This window comes from Hylobates moloch, unplaced genomic scaffold (genome assembly GCF_009828535.3).
Source record: "Hylobates moloch isolate HMO894 unplaced genomic scaffold, HMol_V3 SCAFFOLD_10, whole genome shotgun sequence".
NCBI classification, from domain to species: domain Eukaryota; kingdom Metazoa; phylum Chordata; class Mammalia; order Primates; family Hylobatidae; genus Hylobates; species Hylobates moloch.
The window spans coordinates 1,923,925-1,948,840 of NW_026652285.1; the positions used below are offsets into that span (position 1 = coordinate 1,923,925).

Here is a 24,916-nt window from a genome sequence, read left to right on the forward strand (position 1 = left end):
GAAAATTCTAACGCCTCAGCATGGCTTACAAGGCTATCGAGGACCTAGCTTCTTTCCAAGTTCTTCAGTCTTATCTCTATTTAATTGCCTGCTGCACATAAGGAGTCAGTTTCATGGAAGTGCATTTCTCAAGATATTTCATGTCACTTCATGCCTCAGGACTTTCCCCATAACATAGCCTGTCCCTCAATTGCCCTTCCTCTCATCTCGCTATTCACTTAGCGAAAACCCACTCATTTTTATTTATTTATTTGTATATTTTTTTGCCTTTTACACTCCTAAAAAAACCACTCATTTTTAGTCTTGGCTCAAGAGGCACCTCCTCTATGATACCTCCCACCTCTGTCATGGTGCAGATACCAAGGACTGTTCAATCCCTCCTTTGAGCCGCCGGGCATGGTGGCTCACGCCTGTAATCCCAGCACATTGGGAGGCCGAGGCGGGCGGATCACGAGGTCAGGAGATCGAGACCATCCTGGCTAACATGGTGAAACCCCATCTCTACTAAAAATAGAAAAAAAATTCGCCAGGCGTGGTGGTGGGCGCCTGTAGTCCCAGCTACTTGGGAGGCTGAGGCAGGAGAATGATGTGAACCCAGGAGGTGGAGCTCGCAGGGAGCCGAGATTGTGCCACTGCATTCCAGCCTGGGCGACAGAGCGAGACTCCATCTCAAAAAAAAAAAAAAGAAAGAAAGAAAGAAAGAAAAATCCCTCCTTTGAGCCAAACCGAGCTCTGTATCAACCTCTAAGATTCTCATAAGATCGTATTTTGCTTACTTGTTCATGTATCTCCACTTACTAGAGATAAGCTGCTCAAATCTTGTGGTACTCCTCCTTTGTACCCCTAGCACCCAGAAGAGCACCCCGCACTAGTAGACATTTAATTAATGTTTGTTGAATGAATAAATAATACCTAAACCTAAACCCTTTTTGCTATGACATACACACTCCCCTCCATGGACATGAAGGGCAGCAATTTACCACCACTGAAGAATTAATGCCCTTGTCTTGATTGTCACATCATTGCAATTTCCCTGAAGCCCTAGCAGTGAGATGGGCTTTCTGCCTTGCCATTTTCTTCCTTCTCCAAAGGTCATGAGCCACACTTCTGAGTACACTCACCACAAAGAATTCAGAAACAGGAGATGTTCAGTTCTAGCAACTGTTGTCATTCTCTGGTTTGCCTGTGCCGAGTCCCTTAACTTCTCTAAACGCTGGTCTCCTCATCTGTGAAATGAGGATCATTAGACCTCCCTGCTTAGTAATCAAATGCTGTAAGGGAGGTAAAGTGCTTGCCTTATAGGGTCCTGCTTGGTAAATTGTGAAGAGTTAGGCAAACCTAAGCTCCTACTATTATTTAATCTCAGAAGGTAACCAGCACAGACTAGAAGAGAAGGATCAGCTCTTTTTGAAGAATCATGCACTTAACTCCATTGCATGAATGTGGTCCCTGATGAAGACATAGACTGCCCCTCTGTCCTATTTTCCACATTGCATTTTGTTCCTGAAAGGAAAAGATGCTGTTTTTATGCTCATTGGTTATGATGTGTCACCCAATTACTGCATCTGGCTCTTTCATCCTCTTGAGATCTTTCTGCATACAGGTGGCTCAATAAAAAGTCTCTGGAGTCCAAGATGAGACTAAAAAGCAGAAGAGCTTTGTCAAATTATTGCATCTTAAGATAAACATCCTAGCCGAGGTCTAAGCAGTATTGATTTAACAGAAAATTTGCTGAGCTAGGCTCTCCTCCACCCATGTCCATCTCCCAAGAGGAAGAACATGAGAGGGTTAGAATGAAAGCAGGAAAGCAGATGGTGAATGCACCTGAGAAGGGGCCCTCTTCCCCGAGTGAGCTTCAAAGTGGGCTGGATGATAGTGTCCCCTGATAAGTGTGGGTATTGAAGAATTCGGGAACTGTGCCCTAATTCTTGACTGGGACCCAGGCATCATGCAGGTGTTCCTTATACCCCTGTGGCCTAAGAGAAGAAGGCAAAGACTGTTATGTGACAAGCTGACAGCAGAAAGGATCTGAAGTGGCCACCCTCACTTTCCTGAGGCTCCAAAGCAGTGTGAAAGAATTCCAACTTTCCCTGACATCCAGCAGGCAGATATTGACGGCATCAGCACCATGGCAAAGGAGAGGGACAGGTAAGCCGCACCCCAGGTAACCATACCTGAACATCACGTAGAGGCCAGCACTATGGTACCAGGTGACACCCAGGTATCAGATGCCTCCCCACCTCTAATGCCTATTCAGTGCATGATGTTTAGAATTCAGATGCAGTCCTAAGGAGGAGTGTTTTGGGAGGGAGAAAGACCTGAATCAAAGGGGAAGGCTTGACTGAGGCAGCCTGGAATTGGCTTGACTAAGTGATTGGTCAGGAGTGGGGATGAAGACATTTATAGAGATTTAAGTTATGGAAAATAACAAAGTAGACATGCATTTCTGGTATCCATAAGAAATATCACTCTCTATGAACAGTTGTTTGTGTGTCTGGATCCCTGCTGGATTGTAAATTGTGTAGCTTATGCATCACTGCTGTCCACAAGCCCAGGGTTTGCCCATTGGTATGGTCTGTCTATGTCTCCACCCAAATCTCATCTTGAATTGTAGTTCCCATAATCCCCACGTGTCATGGGAGGAACCAGGTGGAGATAATTGAACCATGGAGGCCGCTTCCCTGCTCCTGTTCTCATGATAGTTAATAAGTGTCACAAGATCTGATGGTTTTATAAAGGGCAGTTCTCCTGCACACGCTCTCTCACTTGTTGCCATGTAAGATGTGCCTTTGCACCTCTGATATGGTTTGGCTTTGTGTCTCCACCCCAATCTCATCTTGGAGTTCCCATAATTCGCACATGTTATGGGAGGGACCCAGTGGGAGATAATTGAATCATGGGGGTGGGTCTTTCCCATGCTGTTCTCATGATAGTGAATAAGTCTCCCGAGATCTAATGGTTTTAAAACTGAGAGTTGGCTAGGTGCAGCGGCTCATGCCTGTAATCCCAGCACTTTGGGAGGCCAAGGTGGGCGGATCACAAGGTCAGGAGTTCAAGACCAGCCTGGCCAAGATGGTGAAACCCCATCTCTACTAAAAATAAAAAAAAAAAATAGCCAGGTGTGCTGGAGAGTGCTTGTAATCCCAGCTACTCAGGAGGCTGGGGTGGATAATTGCTTGAACCTAGGAGGCGGAGGTTGCAGTGAGCAGAGATTGCACCACTGCACTCCAACCTGGGAGACAGAGTGAGACTCTGTCTTAAAAAAAAAAAAAAAAAAAGAAAGACAGAAAAGAAAATGGACTAATACACCCATCATAGGCCTACCTGCAAAGTTTGCAAAATCACTCTGAAATGAACTGAGTTGGAGCCAGTATGCTCCAGCATACCTGGCCTGTGGCCCTTCTTCTCCCTTGCTTATCTGCTGTTGCAGCTCAGAAGCCTGTATGCATTTTCACTCATTCAGTCTTTCATTTACTCAGAAAATACGAAAATATTTATTGTGTGCTTGAATTGCGAAGCTCTATAGATGCAAGTGAGAAAAAGAAGTGGAGATTTTAAGTGAGGCTTTGGGTTGGCATGTTTTTTGGTTTTTGTTTTTAATTTTCTAGAGTCCTGTCCTACTTATCATCTGACTATAGTTTCACAGCCACAGCAGAGGCAAAGGGAAGCAGATGGTGTTAAGTTCACTGTACAGGTGAAGAAAAGGAAAGACAAGTTGAGCTTTCACCAAAGTGACACAAAAATTTGTGGTAGAGATGGCGTGACAAACAACCCACAGTTCTCCTGACTCTGGTTCACGCTGTTAGGTAAAAAGACATCAGAACATTTGTTTGAGTTAAAAGTGCAATCAGCCAATGGAAAGAGCTTCTCATGGCCAAAGCTAGAGCAATTTGAGCAACATAAATAAAGTAGTATTGGATTATACCCCAAAGTATAAAATACATATCCAAGAGACTATGCTGATACAAATAGATGACAAAATAAATAAGTAATGGGGGAGAATAGCCAAATCTCCCTGCAGCAGAATTCCAAATAATTTATGTAGACATTCCACGCTCCAGGAGGTAGAGCATAATTCCCCACTACTCAAGTGCAGGCCGCACATAGGGATTTCCTTCCTAAGAGTTCAGTGGGGAGAGAGGGAAAAAAAGGTACATTTATAGTGGAGCAACCTGACAAACACCACCTCAGCCAGCTGATCAAGGTCAACATCAACCGTGATAAGCCATGTCCCTTAGTAACGTGATGAGAATGGCATTGCGTCTTTGTGGTCTGGCTCTCAAAAACTCATGATACCAATCTAATCATATAAAAAAAAATCAGGTGAATCCCAATTGAGGGACTGTATTAGTCCATTTTCACGCTGCTGATAAAAGCATATCTGAGAATGGGTAATTTATAAAGAAAAAGAAGTTTAATGGACTCACAGTTCCACGTGGCTGGGAGGCCTCACAATCATGGCGGAAGGCAAAAGCCATGTCTTACATGGCGACAGGCAAGAGAGGACATGAGAGCCACGTGAAAGGGGTTTCCCCTTATAAAAGCATCAGATCTCGTGAGACTTATTCACTACCACGAGAACGGTGTGGGGGAAACTGCCCCCATGATTCAATTATCTCCCACTGGGTCCCTCCCACAACATGTGGGAATTATGGGAGCTACAGTTCAAGATGAAATTTGGGTGGGGACACAGCAAAACCATATCAGGGACATTCTACAGAATACGTAACCAGTACTCCTGGAAACTGTCACAAGGTCATTAGAAAAAACAAGGAGAGTCTGAGAAACTATCATAGCCAAGAGGAGCCTAAGGAGACAGGATGACTAAATACAATGTGGTCTCCTGGATGAGATCTTGGAACAAAGAACATTAGGTAAAAAACGAAGAAATCTAAACAAAGTATGAACTTTAGTGCATAATAATTGATCGATTTTGGTTCACTCTTTGTGACTTATATACCATCCTAATGTAAGTTGTTAATAACAGGAGAAACTGGGCATGAGGGTATATGGGAAACTCTGCACTAATGTCACAACTTTGCTGTAAAGTAAAAATAAAAGTAGTTTATGAAATGCTGGGTACAGTGGCTCACACCTGTAATCTCAGCACTCAGGAGGCTGAGGCAGGAGGATGGCTTGAGCCCTGGAGTTTGAGACCAGTCTGGACCACATAGGGAGACCCTGTCTCTACAAAATTTTAAAAATTAGCCGAGTGGTGGTATGCAGCTGTGGTCCCAGGTATTCAGGACACTGAGGAGGGAGGATCACTTGAGCCGGGAGGTCAAGGCTGCAGTGAGCTGTGATAATGCCACTGCACTCCAGCCTGGGTGACAGAGCGAGACCCTGTTTGGAAAAATAAATGAATAAATAAATAAATAAAAAAAGCCTGGCATGGTAGTGTGCACTTGTAGTCCCAACTACTTGAGAGGCTGAGGCAGAGGATCACGTGGGTCCAGGAGTTTGAGGCTGCAGTGTGTTATGATTGCCTCAAAATAGCCACTGCACTCCAGCCTGGGCAACATAGTAAGACCCCATCCCTGAAAAAAAATAAGAATAATAAAATAAAATTTAAAAAGGTAAATTGTGCAGTGGAAAACATACAACGAATGTATTGCCGGCGTAATAAAGTGGCGGGAGGTTTGGTGGGAGGAAAGTGCTATACAAGCCTTTATTCTGCTTTCTCCTCATTCTTTGGGGTTGACAGTCAGCTTTGGTTGCAGCAGCACAGAAAAAGGACTCCTGTGTTCCTGACACAAATCTTCAGCCCTTCCAGTGACTGGCTGATCCTGGATATACATGTTTTCCCCGCTGTCATCTGTAAAAGCTTTGTTCTCCTGGATCAATAAGCCTATGCACATCACTTTGGTCATTCTTCTGGCTTACCTGGAATTTGAATCACCTATTGCATCATCTGGTTTATTTTCAGAGCCCAGACAAGAGTGGGAAATTGGGAGTCAGAAAACCTTTGGGCATCACCTAATTGCTATGCCCCTGACTTAACCTTTCTCATTCTCTATTTCATCCATAAAATAAAGATAATGATGGTCCCTGGGGTAGCACAAGATTAAATGGTATAACGTATGTGAAAGCTTTCTGTGACCTAGAAAGGGCTGCAAAATTTTATTTTGGAATGTCCTTGTCTTTGGGGAGGCTAGGACTTCGTGCATCTTTCCTCCTTAAGGAGCTCTCTGGATTATTCTCTCAATCCAGTTCAACAGTATTTGTCAAGTATCATTAATATGTTAGGTACATTAAGAAGTGCCTCAGCCGGGTAACGGCATGGAAACGTTGGAAGATGGAGAAACACGGGCTTCTCAGAATTCACATGAGAAGAGCTGTGTGTGGCTAGATGGATAAGCTGCCTGGGCGGGGAATGATAGCCCACTAGAAGCATGCATCAATTATGATGTATTTGGTTATCAGAATTGAAAACCCAACTCCAAATGTCCTGTAAAATCACTGGCTCACCTAACTGAAAGGCCCAGACCTGCGTGGGCTTCAGGAATCAATGATGTATGGTGGCTTAACCACAGCATCAGACTCAGTTTTATCTTTTTCTGTTCTGTTATCTACAGCAATGGCTTCATCCTAAAATGGCCTCCCCCATGGTTATTAGGATGGCTGCCAGCAGCACGTAGGGCTCTCAGCTTCCTTATTCACAATGGGGTGTGGTGGGGGGGTAGCACTTATAAAATAAAGCCACAGCCCATGACCTTAACCACACTATCTGAATTAGCCACCCCACCTCCAGTCTCTTGCTAGTCCCTAACTCTGTATCATTTCTTTACACAACTTGAAATATTGTGTTTTTTAAATATTACTTATTATTTATTTGCATATCTACTCATTTACACTCAACTCTCCCTCTGAAATATAAGTTCCATGAGGTCATGGATTTCATTTTGTTCGCCACTGCTCCTTAAACCACCTTCTAAGGAGAGTGGTTCCCTCTTTAGTCCATGAGATAGAGGCTGAGCCTGCTACGAGGAGTCTTCCCTCTCTGCCCTCCTTCCTATGCCCACGATGCTTCCTGCCTGGGTCCTGACACTGATTAGGGTGCTACCAATCAGGATTTTGCTGGAATGAAAGATCACAGGTGGTTCATGTCTGTAATCCCAGCACTTTGGGAGGCTGAGATGGGAGGATCGCTTGAGCCCAGGAGTTTGAAACCAGCCTGGGCAACGTAGTGAGACTCTGTCTTTGCAACAACAACAAAAAAAAATTAGAAAAAAAATGAGCCAGGTGTGGTGGTGAATGCCTGTAGTCTCAGCTACTCAGGGAGCTAAGGCAGGAGGATTTCTTGAGCCCTGGAAGTCATGGCTGCAGTGAGCTGTGATCACTGCACTGCCCTCCAGCCTGGGAAACAGAGTGAGACCTTGACTAAAAAAAAAAGAAGATCATAGGTGCCCCTTGAAGGGGATCTTTCTAAATGCAGACAGCCTAAGTTGGCATAGTCTGGGTGGAAAAACAGGACAGGTGATCAGAGGAGCTGGAGTAAATCTGGGGAGACAAAATTGATAAAAAGTATCACCCTTGAAGGAAGGAGGAAAGGGGGTAGTGACAGCGAAGTCAGTAGTCAAGTGGGTGAAAAATACGATGGCGTGAGGCGAAGGGTTCAGGATGGAGTCTCAGCAGGGTGGGCACATGGGTTCCTGGCACACACACCTTCTGCCCACATTCCTGAGCACGTTACCCACACTTTTGCATGGCGATGCTCCAAAGGCCCTGTGAAATATGAATAATAGTTCTTCACATTTTAAGCGCATTTTATAACTTACAGGACATGTTCCCAGACACTGTCTTATTTCATTGTCACAGCCATTCTGTGGGGCTGGTTGGATTGTTCTGATTCTGAAAGTGAAAAAAACAAGCCTCAGAGCAATTTTCCAAACAGCACACAGTTAAGACAAAGGAAAGCTGGATCCAGATATTCATTCTCCTTCGAGTCCTGAGTTCATCTTACACCGTTGGAAAATAGGGGAATGATGTCCTGAGATGAAAATACATTGAAAACTGCTTAGGGCTAGGTTTTTTGTTTTGTATTTATTTTTTATGTTTAGAGTTGAGTTGCTGTGTACTTTTGTACACATATAAAATTTTCCATAATATAAGTTTTAAGAAATTTTAAAGAATAGAGTTGAGTTGCTTGGTCAGCCCCTGGAAGAGTAAATCCAGGGGAGGTCAGGCCCCAAGGAAGTCAGGTGCTGAAGGGTTTAGGCTTCAGCCTTTAAGATCTAACTTTAAAAAAGAAGGAGGAACATTTGGGAATAAGGAACAAGGAAAATCATATGCGTGCTCAAGCAGCTAAAAAAAAAAAAAAAAAAAAACCACAAAGGAATGATTTGTTCCCTCCTGGTTTTATATTCTCTTGCCAGATCCTTTAATTATGCTTCTATTCTTTTTTCTCAAATTTAATTTTCCCCCAGACTTAAATAAAGAACAGACGATGCTTCATAGAAGACTTGGTAAAATAGCCTTTCATAAGTTATTTCTGCTTGGGTGCAGGTCCTGGCTGGATCTCCAGTTCGCTGTGTGATCCTGGGTTGTTATTTACCTCCTAGAAGGTTCAGTCTCTCCAACTGTAACATCGGTTTTAAAATAGGTGCCACTAAATGGCCTCAAGAAAAAGGAAAAGAAGGTAGGTGATAGCCACAAAAGCGCTTGGACGTTTTCCATAGAGAGATGTCTTAGACTGGGAGACATTATCATTAGAGCATTTGTCAGAACCACCTAGTCTGTGAGTTAGTACAGACAGGGCCCTCTGCTGCCCTGGCATTAAAGCTGACAGGGCCTTCATGATCTATGTGGGCTGGGAAGGGACCTCAGGTCTGAATCCTGTGCTCTTTCTGGTCCTCCAGGATGTCTCCTGATTGATTTGATTGGTTTGACAGTTTTCATCTCATAAAGTGTTAACAAGTTGCTCTGATGCATCAGGAAAGAGAATCTGAGAAAGAGAAATAGTCAGTCCTTGATTATCCTTGCTAAGGGAAGAGCATAATCTCAAAGAGCAGATAATCTCAAAGAGCATGGGTCATTTAAATTCAGCATTGCAATAATAATTTTAAAAGTTATATCTTCATAATTTTATTTTGTTTTGTTCAGGCTGAGCTTTGCAAGAGGAAAGGGAGCGGCAGCCGAGATAGATGTCGGGTGGTGGGAGGAAGATTGGGGTTAATCCTGGCTCAAGGTTTTCTTCTCTTTGCCATCACTTTTGAAGACTTCAGTATACATGCTGGCAGTGCCTCTAACAGCTTGGTCTCCCAGGTCTTCTTGTCTTCTCAACACCACTGATATTCTCTCAACAAATGATCCTTTTGATGACACTGACCATCAAGTCTTCATTCAAAATCATTCATTCATTCATTCAATAGGCAAGTTCCAAGTGACTCCTACATGTCAAGAACTTCTTAAGGATCAGGAGTACAAAAATTAGAAAATTTCCTTGACCTTGAGATCCACTGTGAGAAACAGATGAATAAACTACAGTGTCAATAATGACTATCATAATGGAATGCCCTAGGGGAATGTGAAGGAGGAACCCTCTCTAAGCCCAGGTGGGTTAGAAAAGACTTTTAGGAGAAGGTGACACTGGGACTTGAAGGATAGGGAAAATTTCTTTTCTCTTTTTTCTTTTCTTTTCTATTCTTTTTTCCTTTCTTCCTTCCTTTCTTTCTTTCTTGCTTTCTTGCTTTCTTCTCTTTTGTGACAGAGTCTCGCTCTGTCCCCAAGGCTGGAGTGCGGTGGCACACTGTCAGATCACTGCAACCTCCACCTCCCAGGAGTTCAACCAATTTTCACCTCAGTCTCCCGAGTAGCTGGGATTACAGGTGTGCACCACCATGTCTGGCTAATAGGGAGAAATTTTCAATGTGGATAGATTAAGGGAAGGTGTTCTAGGAAGAGGGCGTGGCACATGCCCAGGTGTGGGGGTGTGATAAAGCAGTGGCATATTCGAGGAGTTGAGCGAGCAGTTTGATCAGCTGTGGAGGAGCAACAGATGGGGCTAGACAGGTAAATTGGTGCCGGATCCAGTACTGGGCCTATCGTGAAGGAGAAGGGGAACTAGTTCAGAGATTTTCCTCCAGACTTAATTGAATCAGATTCTCATTCTAAAAAGTGCACTGGTAGAAATGTGAATAGACTAGAGGAATGTGAGATTGAAGGTGCAGGGTGGGTGGCAGAGAGACCTGCTGGGAGCCATCACAGTAAAGCACCTGAGAATGGATAAGGACCTTTACTAAGGCAGTGCCTGTGGAGGAGGTGAGAGGGCTAGAGAGGGAGATCTGGGCAGAAGTATAAAGGACTTGGCGACCATGGAGTGTGGAGCATAGATGTGAAGAAAGGAGTTTAGAATTACTTGCAGATTTGGGGCTTAACTGACTGTGGAGATAGTTATACTGTTGGCTTATATAGAAAATATAAGAGGAGATTCAGGGTTGGGAGAAAAGATGATTTGTTTAGCTCTGAAACTACTGAGCTAAGGTGGGTGTGGTTGGGTGTCTATGGGGAGATTGCCAGTGGACAAATGGGTTTAAGGCTTTACAAGTCATAGCTGGGTGCAGTGGTTCAACCCTGTAATCCCAGCTACTTGGGAGGCTGAGATGGGAGCATCACTTGAGCCCAGGAGTTTGAGGCTGCAGTGAGTTATGTTCATGCCACTGCACTCCAGCCTGGGCAGTAGAGTGAGACCCCATCTCTGAAAAATAAATATATAAATATTTAAAAAACGATTTGGAAATCGGGAGAGAGTTTACTGCTAGAGAATCTTACCATAGATGCAAGTGAGATCACCATGGGAAAGTGGGTGGAGAGCCAAGGGCCCCTGGATGCACCAAGGTTTAAAGGTAAACAGAGCAGGAAGAGCAAGGTAAGAAGACTAAGAGAGAGGCCAGAAATGCATGAGAGAAACCAGGCAGTAATGTCAGGGAAGCCAGGCCTGGGGGAGATTTAAGAAGGGAAAGTGCACGATTCTATCAAGTTCCTTAGGGAGGGTGAGTATGATGAAGGCCGGAAATGGTGAAAGGAAGAGAGGGTTGGTAGAATAAGGCCCAAATAGCTGATGGGCTTAAAGAAGAGCCTTTGATAGGAGGGCCATTTTTCCCTAATATGAAATGAAAGGAGATAAATATGAGAGCAATCTACCTGTACCCCTTTCCCTTCATAACCAAGGGCTGTTCAACATTCATCAGAGTACCTCTGATGAAGATGCATAGCTGGGAATGGAATTCAGCACATATTGATGGTCAGGTCGTGTGCTAGATACTTTATGTAAATCATCCCACTGCAGCCCTTTGAGGCTGACAGCATAATCCTCCCTTTCAAGGTGAGGAAATCAAGGCTCAGCATGGCCAAGTCAACTGCTTGTCTCTTTCCTCTCCACTGATTGCCAGGTCACACTCCCCAAAACAGATCTGTGCAGACAGAGCCTTTTATCTCTCACTGGCTGGAGCTCCTAATGCTGATAAGTGAAAATAAAGATAGACTTGGGCCAGATGTAGGATGCTATTTCTACCACGAACACATTCACAGGAACACAGTTAAATCAATGGGTAGAAGAGAGATAAGACACTGCACAAAGATGCTTTCTTTCTTTTTCTTTTCTTTTTTTTTTTTTTGAGACGGAGTCTCCCTCTGTAGCCCAGGCTGGAGCACAGTGGCGCGATCTTGGCTCACTGCAAGCTCCACCTCCCAGGTTCACACCATTCTCCTGCCTCAGCTTCCCGGGTAGCTGGGACTACAGGCATCCACCACCACGCTCGGCTAATTTTTTTGTATTTTTAGTAGAGACGGGGTTTCACCGTGTTAGCCAGGATGGTCTTGATCTCCTGACCTCGTGATCCGCCCTCCTCGGCCTCCCAAAGTGCTGGGATTACAGGCGTGAGCCACCGTGCCCGGCCACAAAGATGCTTTCTTTCAAAGGGGCAAAGGACAGCTTCGGGGAGGGGAGCACAAGGAGGGTGGGTGATGTTGGGGAGGGAGGTCAGCCAGGATGACTTCAGGGCTGCTTGGGAATACCTGGTTCATTTTATCTTGAAAGTTGGTGATGTAAAGCAAAATAAAAGTCTCAGGATTCCCAAACTCATTATGCCAAAGGGAGAGTTAAGCCTGGGTCAGGTAACGTTACCATCCTTTTCCCAAACAGACAGCGATTACTTCCCAACCTTGTGTCAAAGCATTGTACATTAACCAGACCCCCACAAAGGCAAAAGGCCTCCTGCACCCCTCCGGATGACTGCCCTCACAAGGGATGACCCCTTAACCTTTCAAGACGTATATCCTCCTATAAAACAAGTACATGTCAATTGTAACTTCAGGTCTGTAAGCTGAATTTAACTCCTAAAACTAAGGTCTGTTAAATCTCACATGGACAAATATCGAGCTTATCTCCCCAGGTACAGAACAAGGACTAGACGAGATCAATCATTCCTTCCCCCACCCTGCCATGTCTACGTAATTGACTCTTCCTTTTTACTCCCTCTTCTTTAAATGTTCACTGAATCTTGTGTAAAATGTAGATTTACCGGGCACTAAATAGAGCCTCACAAGAATGTAACCATTTGCCGCACTGCCTAGTCCCCACTTCCTGCATGCTTTTCCCCTTTAAAGAAACATATAAATGCTGAGCCTCCTGAAAACCTCTTTGGACAGCACAGGCCACAGGGGCTTCTATGACTTGTATTTTTCCCCGGCGTTCCCTCAGGCTCTGGCTCAATAAACCTTGGGTGATTGAGACTCCTGCCTCATTCTCTCATTTGGGTTGACAGTGTCATGTTTAAATTCATGTTCACAGTGTTTTTCTACCCTGTGAGGCTGGTGGTCTTATTAGTATAATCTGTATTTTAAAGATAAACAGAGGCTTGGGGGCTTGCCCATGTTCCTTTGGCTTTAGGAGCTAGGACTTAACTCAGTGCTATGAACCCAGATACTGGGATGTTCTAACACCCAAGCATGAATGATTCTTCCACTAATAATCACCCTGCACTTGTGCCTGTGGGCCTTACCATGGCTTACAGGACCCTGTGTACCCCGGCATTCAGCACCCCTGCTAAAGAAAAAAATAATTCATGACACTTGTTGAAGATGCTAAGGCAGATTTTATTCAGGGGGACTACTAGAATGGGATTTTGTAGTAGGAGAAAGAGATCAGGATCAATTCCAAAAACAACAAGGACGAGTGGAGATTCATAGACAAGGAGCAGGGTAGGGGTGAGTGGATGGAAAATTACTAAGAAGAAATGTCACGACTTGAAGGATTCTTGCTGAAGGCAGTCCAGCGTAATAATAAGGAGGTTGATCAGACATCGAGTGGGGAATTTTCACTGAAATGACCCAGTAGGATTCTTGCTAAAATTGGACCAAATAGGATGACAGCGCCCAAGGTCAGGTATTAGTCAGAAAGAGGACTCAGAGAGGCCTGAGTCAAGTCTGGTCAAAAGAGACAGTCTTTGTCACACTCCTGACCTCATTGCCGACCCTGCTCTTCCCTCGCTCAAAACCCTACATCACGGGCCTTTTTCTGCACCAGGCTATGCCCACCTCAGGCCTTTGCACCAGCTAGGCCTGGATGCCTTTCTTAGCAGGTGTCTGGGGGCCAGGGCCCTTGGCCTTTCAGGTCTTACCCAAATATCCCCTTCTCAGTGAGACTGTCCCTAGCTTCCATGTTTATGAGCACACATCCACACACCCTCAGAATTTTCCACACCTCTTCCCTGATTGATTTTTCACCCTAGCACATATCACCATCTCATACACTGCATATTTTCTTTATATATTTGTTTATTGGCTGTTTTCCCCACAACTAGAATGTCTGTTCTATGAAGGAGGAACTTGTGTCTGTTCTGTTCACAGCTTTATCCTCAACACCAGGAGCAGCATCTGGCACCTACGAGGGACTCACTCTTTAAATGAATTGGACACCTGGATGAGGGTCTCTATAAATACCCTTGGATCCAGATGATCTATGTCAGTACTGAAGGATAAGAATCTCCAATAGTAGGCCGAGTGCAGTGGCTCACGCCTGTAATCCCAGCACTCTAGGAGGCCGAGGTGGGTGGATCATGAGGTCAGGAGTTTGAAACCAGCCTGGCCAAGATGGTGAAACCCCATCTCTACTAAAAATACAAAAATTAGCCAAGCACAGTGGCAGGCAACTGTATTCCCAGCTACTCGGGAGGCTGAGGCAGGAGAATCACTTGAACCCCGGAGGCAGAGTTTGCAGTGAGCCGAGATTGTGCCACTGCACTCTAGCCTGGGTGACAGAGCAAGACTCCTTCCCAAAAAAAAAAAAAGCAAAGAAATCCCCTGTAGTAAAGAAATCCCCAGTAGTCCAACCAATTCATAATATGCTTCATCATGCTTTCTTTGCATTTAATACAGTATCACAGAAATTAGCTCAGGTGAGTGACAAAATATTCACCTTCCGTAAGAAGTCTATGTTGGTACATGTTTTCAAGGGGGCAAAAAAAGGAAAAGAAGTTCCAAATATTAAGACAAAGAAATCCATCTGATACGGTTTGGATCTGTGTGCCCACCAAATCTCAGGTGGAATTGTAGTCCTCAGTGTTCTCAGTGTCGGCGGTGGGGCCTGGTGGAAGGTGATGGGATCATGGGGACAGATTTCTCATGAATGGGTTAGCACCATCCCCTCAGTGCTATTCTTGTGATAGTGAGTTATTGTGAGACCTGGTTGTTTAAAAGTGTGTAGTATGCCCCCTCCCCCGCCTCTTCCTCCTGCTCCAGCCATGTGAAGTGCTGGCTCCCCCTTCACCTTCCCCCATGATTGTAAGTTTCCTGAGGGCTCCCCAGAAGCGGAAGCTCTTAGGCTTCCTGTACAGCCTGCAGAATGGTGAGCCAATTCAATCTCTTTTCTTTATAAATTACCCAGTCTCAGGTATTTCTTTATAGCAGTGCAAAAACTGAATAATACGCCATCTAAGATTTAGTCCGCTGCGGAAGAATTCATATGTATACAAGATTGTCTTCCTCACTCCTCAAAATAATAGATGAGTCAATATCTATGTCAAACATAAAGAATGAGCTGGGCCCTTAGTAGGGACTCAGTCAATATTAGCTGTTATTATTATGTCCCCTTCCACACACCTCACCCTTTCCTGAAGCCTGCTCTTTCCTTTCCCTGGAATATGTCTTTATATGACCCTGTCTCTACCCACTGCCCCCTCACTTGACTCCCTGGCAATTCCTCATTCACCCTTTGAGTGTCAGCCATACTACTGCTTCTGTACAGAGGATTTCTGACTCCCCTGGACAGGGTTAATCACTCCCTCCTCCAATAATAGCATCCAATACACAGGTGGAGATTACGTTGCGTTATAATTGTTCATTTGTCTCCACATCCTTCTCCCCTGAGGGCAGAGACTTACCTTATTGGACACTGTGTCCCCAGCCTCTAATACAAGTATGACACATGGCAGGACTGGGGGAATGATGGATGGACCTCAGGTATCCCAGACACGGTAAACAAGGAAGGAAAAAAATATCTCAGCCCACACAGGTGTTGCCCATTCATCATCCTTTGCCTGGGAGGATGGGTAAACCCTGCTTCGAATGAACCCGGCACTCTCAAATGTTCAGCTAAAGCAAAGGGTGATTCACTCACACATGAGGGTTATTCATTTGAGGGCAGAGTTCACAAGTTTCTTTAAATAATGAGCTGCTTTGGTGCTCTCATAAGTAAGAGCCATACTTCAAACAGGCAATTCGACCTCACCCTAGCAGATGCGCAAATGAATAACACAAAGTACGGAACCCTTGTTGAAAAGACAGGTAAATGAGCATCACTTTCTACTTGGTCATGCACACTGTCACATTCACTGGCCACAGTCATCTATCTGTGTGATGCCAACAAACAGATTCACAAAAGCTCCCCAAAATGTCAAATCCAGATTAAGGAAGTTGGGGGGCAGAGAATCATCTAGCCTGAGCAACAAGCAGGAATTTGGCCTTTTTGTTCCTTTTTTTTTTTTTTTTTTCTGTTATAACATCCTCAGGCCCTAGACTGGTCCCTGGCACATAGACGACACCCAGTAAACATTTGTTGAATGAATGTGTGAATAAAGGGCCCTACAACATCACTGGGAAAGAAACAAGGTGGAGAAGGCATTATACAACTGTAGTTGGAAGGCATTCTTTAATAAGCCACTAAGAGTCCGTTGGTGTGAGTCCCCCAGGAGGCATGCTCAGGTTGGCGAGAGTGCACAGATGGTGACCAAATTGCTGTCCAAATTGACAGAGTGTGGGTTCAATGTATTGAAGGTCTTTTGCTTTGCTAAGCAAAGCATGCAGCTCCTATCTGGACATAAAGAACTGCCCCAGCCTCCTCCTTTTCTGCCCTTTCTCTGGGAATACTCATGTTCTTGTCTAAAGAAATGTTGAATATTTGCCCGGGCACGGTGGCTCATGCCTGTAATCCCAGCACTTTGGGAGCCAGAGACTGGCAGATCACGTGAGGTCAGGAGCTTGAGACCAGCCTGGACAACATAGTGAAACCCCATTCCTACTAAAAATACAAAAATTAGCCAGGCATGGTAGCGCACACCTGTAGTCCCAGCTACTCAGGCGACTGAGGCAAGAGAATCGCTTGAACCTGGGAGGCGGAGGTGGCAGTGAGCCAAGATTGCACCACTGCACTCCAGCCTGGGTGACAGGGCAAGACTCCATCTAAAAAAAGGAAAAACTTGAATATTTAAAGAACACTGTTTAAAATGACACAAAATTATTAGAAAGCCTGGAGTAACCACATGCCTCAGTTTAACCTTGGCCATCATTTGATCCAGAACCAATTATAAGAGCTAGAAAATGTACAGAACAATTTTAAGAGTGGTACTGAACTGCTCTTCAGGTTGTTTGTGCACGAAAAATATCCCCAGGTGGGCTGTAACCATAATTTTAAAAGCTCAGCCATATGGGAAAGAAGCACTAGGATTATTTACCCAGTGTCAATCATATGCCAGACTGTATAAACTTGACACTTTCAACATATTATTTAATCCTTATGACCGCACTGCAAGAGAAGTGATATACCCCTTTTGCAGACAGGAACTGAAGCTCAAAAGTAATACCAAACTTGCCGAATCTCACCCAGCCAATTTGTCACAGGCTGTCTGCTTCCACCCTGACTCAACACACAGCTCATAGATGGGATTCAAAAAACACTGGTGTGACTTTAAGAGAACCAAATCCTAGTGATCAAAAAGTTTTCCTGACCTTTTCAGTGACTGACACAGTAGATCGGATGTGTTAAGTGTGGCCTGGAACAGAATAGAAAAGGACCTGTGACCTCTCCCAGGAGATAGGGCAAGGCTCCAAAGCCTACTTTCCCAAGCCCCCCTTCAGCCTTGCCAGTCTATTTTGACTTCACAAGTCTGACTGCAGTGAAAGTCTGAGTGATAATGAGCTGTGTGGCAGAATGAGAAAGCGTTCTGTTGTGTTGAACAGGCCCCTGATGAGAATAACTTAACTCCCCTTGCAGAGTGGCGAGAGTGCACAGTGGCACTGTTTCTTGGAAAAATAACACCACCAATCCATTGCAGGGATGTAGGTGGGAATGGCACAGAATGTAAGAACATATTGGCACTGTCTATTTAAAATAGCAAAAGCAGTAGAAAGACATGAATGCAGTAATTCTAACCTTGTTAAACTAAAAACATTCCTCGGGGCCCCTTGAGAAACTTATTTTGCTGCACAAGGAGGGAGGTGAACCAGCTTCTTTGAGGTCAGTTTCCTTTGGAGATTTTCCTATTCCACTCTCCATCTCATTGGCACGTGAGAAGAGCAGACATAAACTGAAGACACCAAGTATAAATGTAGAGATTTGGAAATGAGCTCTATTTTTAAAAGGTCTTCCTTTGGGTAAACCCATTAATAAACCTTCGCCCGAGGAATGGCTCCCTTGAAAATGAAAACAGCCTCTAGGGTTCCCGGGTTCACTCCGGTTCTGCCACTTACCTTGGGCAAGGAAACTCATTCATCTGTATTTGTTTTCCCATCTGTAAAATGGGAATAAGAAAATGATTTACCTATAAGTTTTTTGTAAACATAAAATGAGATAATCCATGTAAACTAGCGCAGTACCTGATACATAAGAAACACTCAATTGTTTATTATTATTACCTTTAAAACCCAGTCATAAATATGGATGAAGCTGTATGTTCACTGCAGCATTGTTTATAATAAAAAATCTAAAGCAATCTAAATATCCAAAATTAGGCAAATGATTAAGCAAAATAGGCTGCATATCCAGTTCTGAAAGATGATGAAATCATTGAAAATTCTTGCTATGAAATGATATAATAGTAATAATAGTTTTTTTTTTTTTTTTTTTTTGAGATGGAGTCTTGCTCCGTTGCCCAGGCTGGAGTGCAGTGGTGTGACCTTGGCTCACTGCAACCTCCATCTCCCAGATTCAAGCAATTCTCCTGCTTCAGCCTCCTGAGTAGCTGGGATTACAGGTGTGCGCCACCAAGCACAGCTAATTTTTTTTTGTATTTTTAGTAGAGACGGGGTTTCACCATGTTGGTCAGGCTTGTCTTGAACTCCTGACCTCGTGATCCACCCACCTTGGCCTCCCAAAGTGTTGGGATTACAGGTGTGAGCCACCGTGCCTGGCTGATATAATAGTATTTTTAAATGCTTATAGTAAGTAGGAAAAAGTATATAAAATTACATATGTGGCATATTTACAGCTGTATAATAAAAATAGGGAAATAAAAGATTGGAAGTATATTAAAATATATTATGATAAATGAATGCTGGATAATTTTTAGCTTTCTCTATTTTCCAAAGGGTTTTCTATAGCTGTATGATTTTTAAAGTAAAAATATTCAAAATATTTTTAAAAATTTAAGTTGTTGCTTCTTGAGTATAATCTGCACTGAGACCCAATGATTGCACAATTGTTTCGATCTATTTTATTACTATATTCAGAAAAGAGGACCAGAGGGAAATACGTTAGGCCAAATATTTTTTTTCCCAAAATAATTTTGTAAACTGTTGAGTTATTTCTATGAAAGCACCAATAAAAATGCTGGACATTTTCTTCTTTAGGACATACTTTCTAATATTTACACTCTATTTTCTTATCAACTGTCCTGTGGTTGCTACGAATGTTCTAGCTCACCCTTGTGGTCAAAAAAGCCTCTAAGGCCAAAGAAGCTAAAAGTCAGTTTCCAGCTAGTAAGAGTGCTTGTGATGGACAGGATAAACTTGCTAAAAGCAAAGTCTGTCCTAAAAAATGCTTTATTCTCAGTCTTTCCCTTCCACAGCACCATTCTCCAACCTTCCCCCGACCCCACCCCTTTCATTCAACAAAACTTCTTCACTCTTGTCATAAGCCAGTGCTATGCTAGAAGCTAGGAACAGAAGTGGATGAGACTCTGTCCCTGCCTGAAGGAGTTCAGTCCCAAGACCAGAGGTAAAGACAGTAAACACAATCACAATGCACCATGACAGGGGCCATGAAGGAATATCTGTGCTGTGGGGTCAAAGGAGGGCACCACTACTCATGCCAGGGGGAACTTGGTCAATGGCACAAGGGAGGTGGGTGGCACCTGATGAAGGCTTGGAATAAGCAACTATTTGCCAGGTAGGAAAGGGGCTGGAGTAAGGGCATTCCAGGCCAAGGAACAGCAGGTACAAAAACACAGCTGCAAAAGCACCATGAGGGCATGTGTGTTGTGGGGGAGGCTGTGAAAATCACTAGCAGGGCTGATGTCAAGTGGGGTTCAGCTGGGGAGAGGGCCGATCAGGCGGAGTCAGCATGTGAAGAGTCCATGCTAAAGCATCTGGCGTGAATCTTATAGGATAATAGTCAGTGGAAGTTTTGGAGCACTGAGACACATGCTCAGATTTTATTTTGGGAAGATAATGCTGGTACAGTGTGGAGGATGAGCTCATTTAAGGGGTGTAAGCAGTGGCAGGGATACAAATGAGGAGGTGGCTGCTGTAGTCTGATGACTGCTAAGTAGGTCTTTTTAGGACCTTGCGGTGTGAAGAGAGGTGAGGAACCAGACCAGGGAGTTGTGAGAAAGGCAGGGGTGACAGTTCTGGCTGACCTGTTGCATCTGGGGGGTGCAAAAAATCAAGGATGCATGAATGAACAGATGGCTGTGGCCATGCCATTAACTAAGTTAGGAAATTTCAGAAAATAGGTTTGGTGGTAGGATGAGGAAAGATAATGAAATCAGTTTGGGATGGTTTGAGTCAATGTGTCTGGGAGCATTTAGGCAGTTGATTAGAGAGAGGTCTAGTCCTTAGAAAATAGTTCAAGGCTGGGAGACACTGACCAAGAAGGTGACAGCACAATAGTGGGGACACTGTAGAAATGGATGAGGTCACACTGGTGACCTAAAGGACAGAACTCTTGGGAATCATAACGCTTCAAGACACTCAATCCTCAAAATTAGATTTGACGGAGTTATCTGAGGGATTATTGAGGTTCTAAACCATGTGAATAGTGTTTTCTTTTCTGTGTCCATGCCTGATGAATTTTTAGTTCAAGTTTTTTTATTTGTTTTTGCTGACTCTAGAAATGCAGTGGTATAGAGTGAATGGGAGGCTTCGGAATCAGATAGAGCTGGTTGCTGTTCCAGCTCCCTGATTTAGGACGAAGCAGTTAAACTTCTCTGGCCCTGGTTTCCCACACTACAGAAGAGGTAGAATGGCATCTAACACTCGGAGAGTTGTTAGGTTTATAATCTGCTATTTGTCTGGTTGGTAACATAAAAGACTGTAACCTCAGTCCTATGGAATATTAAATATGCTAAACCAAAAGGCTTATCTTGGTAAAGACGCATCATCTAAAACACTTGAAATCATTAGGTCCTGCCTAGTGTATTTTAAACTGAAAATGCCTGTTGATTAATGTTTGAGCTGGCTCTGGCATTTCAATTATTAAAAAGTAGACTAGAAAGTTCTAAGTGACAGGGCGTATTCATTTTTCTTTCCATTTGGCCTTTTTTTTTTTTAAGACTAGTACACAAATTACAAATGCTGGATGAGCTCGAACTCTCAAATATGCATTATTATTTTCACAGTCATCTAATTTAGAGACAGTGGAACAAATCCAAGTAACAACTTTATTGTAGTATACAGCACAATTTTTACATACATATTAGTGGTTTTGACAGTGTTATTTTTGAGTAGACCTTAAATGAATCCACAAAGTTAATATATTAAAAATAAAATATACACAGTAATACAACAGGCATCCAGATGTTCAGAATCATGCAGATAGGAGTGGTTTGGTTGGTGTTATCACTGGGTACCTTGCCTATTTAACTCACCAGCAAATACCACTTCTTCTGTTTCTCGTTCCCATATAATTCATCAAAATCAGAGAGTTCTAAACATATACAAAATAAACCTTTTAAAGCCACATCAGTAAAAAATTTCAATTAATAAGCTTATCATCAAACCAAGAATTCCACTGATCATTTGATCAGCCCATTACTAGGAAACAGGCAATATCAGCACCCAATCTAAAGGCAAGCCTATTTCATTTATTAAAACACCAACAAGAGAGATTAATCAACAAAGCAACTATTAACAACATGTTAATCTTAATATAAGACACCGAGAGAAAAGTAAAAATAATACATAAGTATCACTCCACTGAGCCAGGATATAACTCATGGACTACAGATACATGAGTTCCTACCTGTCAAATAATGCTTTAAATATTCTTTCTAGGAAAAAAAAAAAAAACATAATATATGGGAAGATGCAAAGGAAAGGCAGAAGTGTGAATTTATGCATCTGGTTCCACAATTTAAAATAAATATCAAACTGACAATATAAACAATGACTTAACCATTGGGCACCAAACAGGCAATACAACTGCTCACTGTAATACATAACGCTCTTCAGGAGTTTCCAGCAGATGGCCATCCCAACAATACTGTCAGAATACAGAAAAAATACTTATCCACTGTGGAAAGAGACCCTGAAGAGAATGTGGCAAAGGCATAGAGAAAAAGTTGGACCTTTTGAAAAAGTTAATGATATCAAAATACTTTTCCATCACTGGTAAACCAAGCTAGGTCAAGTATATGTCCCAAAGCAGCACTGAATTCAGAGTAAGAGGTTGGCAGAAAAGTTTGGAAAACTGCAGTTTTTAAAAATTGGCAATTTCTCCATGCTTAATAAAACTATCAGAAGAGGTATAATGTTTGTTCGTTTGTGGAATGTTGACTGCTTGCTGCAAAAATTCACAACATGAATGAGGACCTGCAGAGATGCATATCAATGAAATATTTTTTAAAAAATTTACAAAAAACTAAAGTTTCTATTTAAAAAAGAACCATGTTATGCCAGGATGAAACATGGTAAAAAGTAGTGTAAGTTCTGTCCATGATTCTTTACCTAGTGAATGGGAAAGTGATAGAAACAATTTTCTTCTTAAAAAGGAAGGTTTCTTATTGCACTGACTTTTACAACCTGACATAACAATTTAGAAAAATCATGTAGTAAAATCTGTAAAATTAAAATACAAAATTCTGGTTTGTAAACATCAGTTGGCCAAGTCTATTCAGAGTCCTTCATGATAGTGGAATGGAATGAATAATTAATTCACTACCTTATTTATTTGCTGTGAGGGGGAAAATTCCAGAACACAGCCTTTATACTTTCACAGTAATTATATTCAAAAGATATAAAGTCAGTGCAGTTATTTTTTTTTTCTTTCCCTGTGCAATGTTCAGCTCTCACCCCACTCCCAAGTGCCATAATTGAAATAATACTGGTTTGGAGAATTAGTACAGATTGGTCATAAATGCCGCATAAAGTCCGTAGGACTTCGGTAAAGGTATTTCCAAATGGCATAGTAATGCACTGCAGCTGCCGTGGCCACAAACAGGTGCCAGATGGCGTGGGCAAATGGAATGATGCCATCACTCTTGAAGAACACAACTCCCAAGCAATAAATTAAGCCCCCACAGGCAAGTTCCTGAAGTCCATCAGTGTTGTTCTGTCAACAGAGAAAAAAAAATAAAAAGGGTTTGATGTTACTCTGCATGGCAAGCTACAGATAACTGTAATTGCCTCTAAGACTCTTGATTTTCTAGACAATGAAGAAGCTGTGTGAACACAATCCTGATCTGTAAACATGAACCAAACATAAAAAAAGTCTCTTATACATCGACCTGGATTGCCCTTTGGACTGACAATGTTGAGTTGAGCAAGCAATCACATTACAGGTCCCAAATGAAAAAGCAGAACATTCTGCTCATTTACAGCATATTTAAGCAAACTGCAATCATAGCCAGACATGGAAGTTCATTTTAATAAAGTGCAATCCTCTGTTCTCATCTTCCCCTTTAAATGCTTCCTTCCCTACTAAGGCAGGCCCAAGCCACTCTATTTATAATTTACATCTCAGCCAGGGTATTTACTTCCCTTTGTCCTTCTCAAACACTGTTCTACACTGATTGCTTCTTTCAGACTTCCCCTGCTTATGTGAGCTTATAGATTCCTTAAGGCTGACACAGGAAAATCGTAACTAGAAGTGACCTCTGAGATCATAGATCACATAGTACAAGATATTTCCTAGCCTTCTAGATGTCTCCAAGCCTTTTTGTCTTTGAGCCTGCCCATTGCTTAGCTTAGCAATAAGTTAATATTCTTGTGTGTCTTGGGGCAGAAGGGAGAATTTTTTAGGCTGTTCTTGGTTTTCAAAGATCAAGGCCCATCTACAAGATTAAAATGGCTTGTATGAATGAGGAGAGAGAATAGAGGCAATGCTTAGAAGCTGATGAAGAAACAAGTTAGTCCCCTGGATTTCTGAGGACTAGGAATAGAAAGGAGACAGGTTCTGCAGAGTGAGTGGAAACCTAAGGCAGATCATGGCAGGGCCTTGGAAGGGGATAGGTGTGTGGGTGTCCCAGAGGCCTGGGCACTAGGCAGCAGCCTTGTGTGCCCCCCAAGAGTAAAGGGAAGCTCTGACTCAGGCACCTGATTAGAATGGGCCCCAAGGGCCTCGGCTAAAAGCAAGGCAACAATAGAGCATCATGAGCTAAGGACCAGGTCTGAGGATCTAGGGCCACCTGTGAGCATCAGTCCTTTTTCAAAGTTCACAGGAGCCCCCATGTTTTGTGTGAGAGCAAAAGATGGGGAAGGAGCCCATCCAAATGGACTGACATTGCATTTCTTCCTAACCTTGGTAAGAAAGGACTTCAGCCAGATTTATTTTTATTTAAAAAGTAAAAACAAAGACAAAATATCACACGTTATATTAACTCCTCAAGGTTATACAGCAATGAATACACATGATACAAAATTATTTGTGTGTGTATTAGGAGCCCTCTTGTAGGACAGGGGTAAGGCTGTCATCAGATTCGCAAAGGGGCACAGGGACTCCCAAATGGTAAGAGTCACTCATCTAACACAACCCCCTTATTGCAGAGGTGAGGAGACTAAGGCCAGAGCAGTGAAGTGGCCTGAACAAAATCATGTGGCCAGTCACTGTTCCAAAATACCCTTTTTTTTTCCTTTCTGCCAAAACAAGCAAGACACCAAACCAAGTACACAGGTGAGTTTTGACACGCATTCTGTTAACAAGTATCCTCAAGATACCACATTTACCTCAACTTTCAAAGACCTAGAACATAGTTAATTCTGTATCAAAACAGAATTTTTTTTTCATTATCATTATTGTAACCATGTGCCAGGCACTGTTTGAAGCACTTGATATATTTATTCATTTAATCTTCACAACGACCCTAAATTAGGTACTATTATCCCCATTATACAGATCAGAAAACTTTTGTATCCAGTCTGACAATCTCTGCCTTTTAGTTGGAGTGTTCAGTCCATTGTGATGGAATTGTTATTATATAAGAGGTACCTAATTACTGATATGGTTGTATTGGAGCCTCCCGTCTTGCTCTCTGTTTTCTGTTTGGTT

The 24,916-nt window shown here is 42.9% G+C and overlaps 1 protein-coding gene across 19 annotated transcripts in view; it reads right to left on the bottom strand.

The window, feature by feature from the left end:
• Positions 1–24,916, bottom strand: part of MMD (monocyte to macrophage differentiation associated) — a 90,402-nt gene that overhangs the window by 42,238 nt on the left and 23,248 nt on the right. For 7 of the 19 annotated variants that reach the window (XR_009215325.1, XM_058445699.1, XM_058445693.1 and 4 more), the window contains exon 7: positions 17,965–18,005. Coding sequence is in view for 17 of the 19 variants with exons in the window: in XM_058445699.1 (XP_058301682.1) it covers positions 17,965–18,005 (41 nt within the window). In the remaining 2 variants the exon portion in view is untranslated. Of the gene's footprint in view, positions 1–5,686; positions 5,884–7,778; positions 7,852–13,088; positions 13,345–17,223; positions 17,268–17,647; positions 17,802–17,964; positions 18,006–21,078; positions 22,982–24,916 lie in introns of those variants that run through there. The other 12 variants (XM_058445698.1, XM_058445697.1, XM_058445691.1 and 9 more) reach the window with 9 other exon arrangements.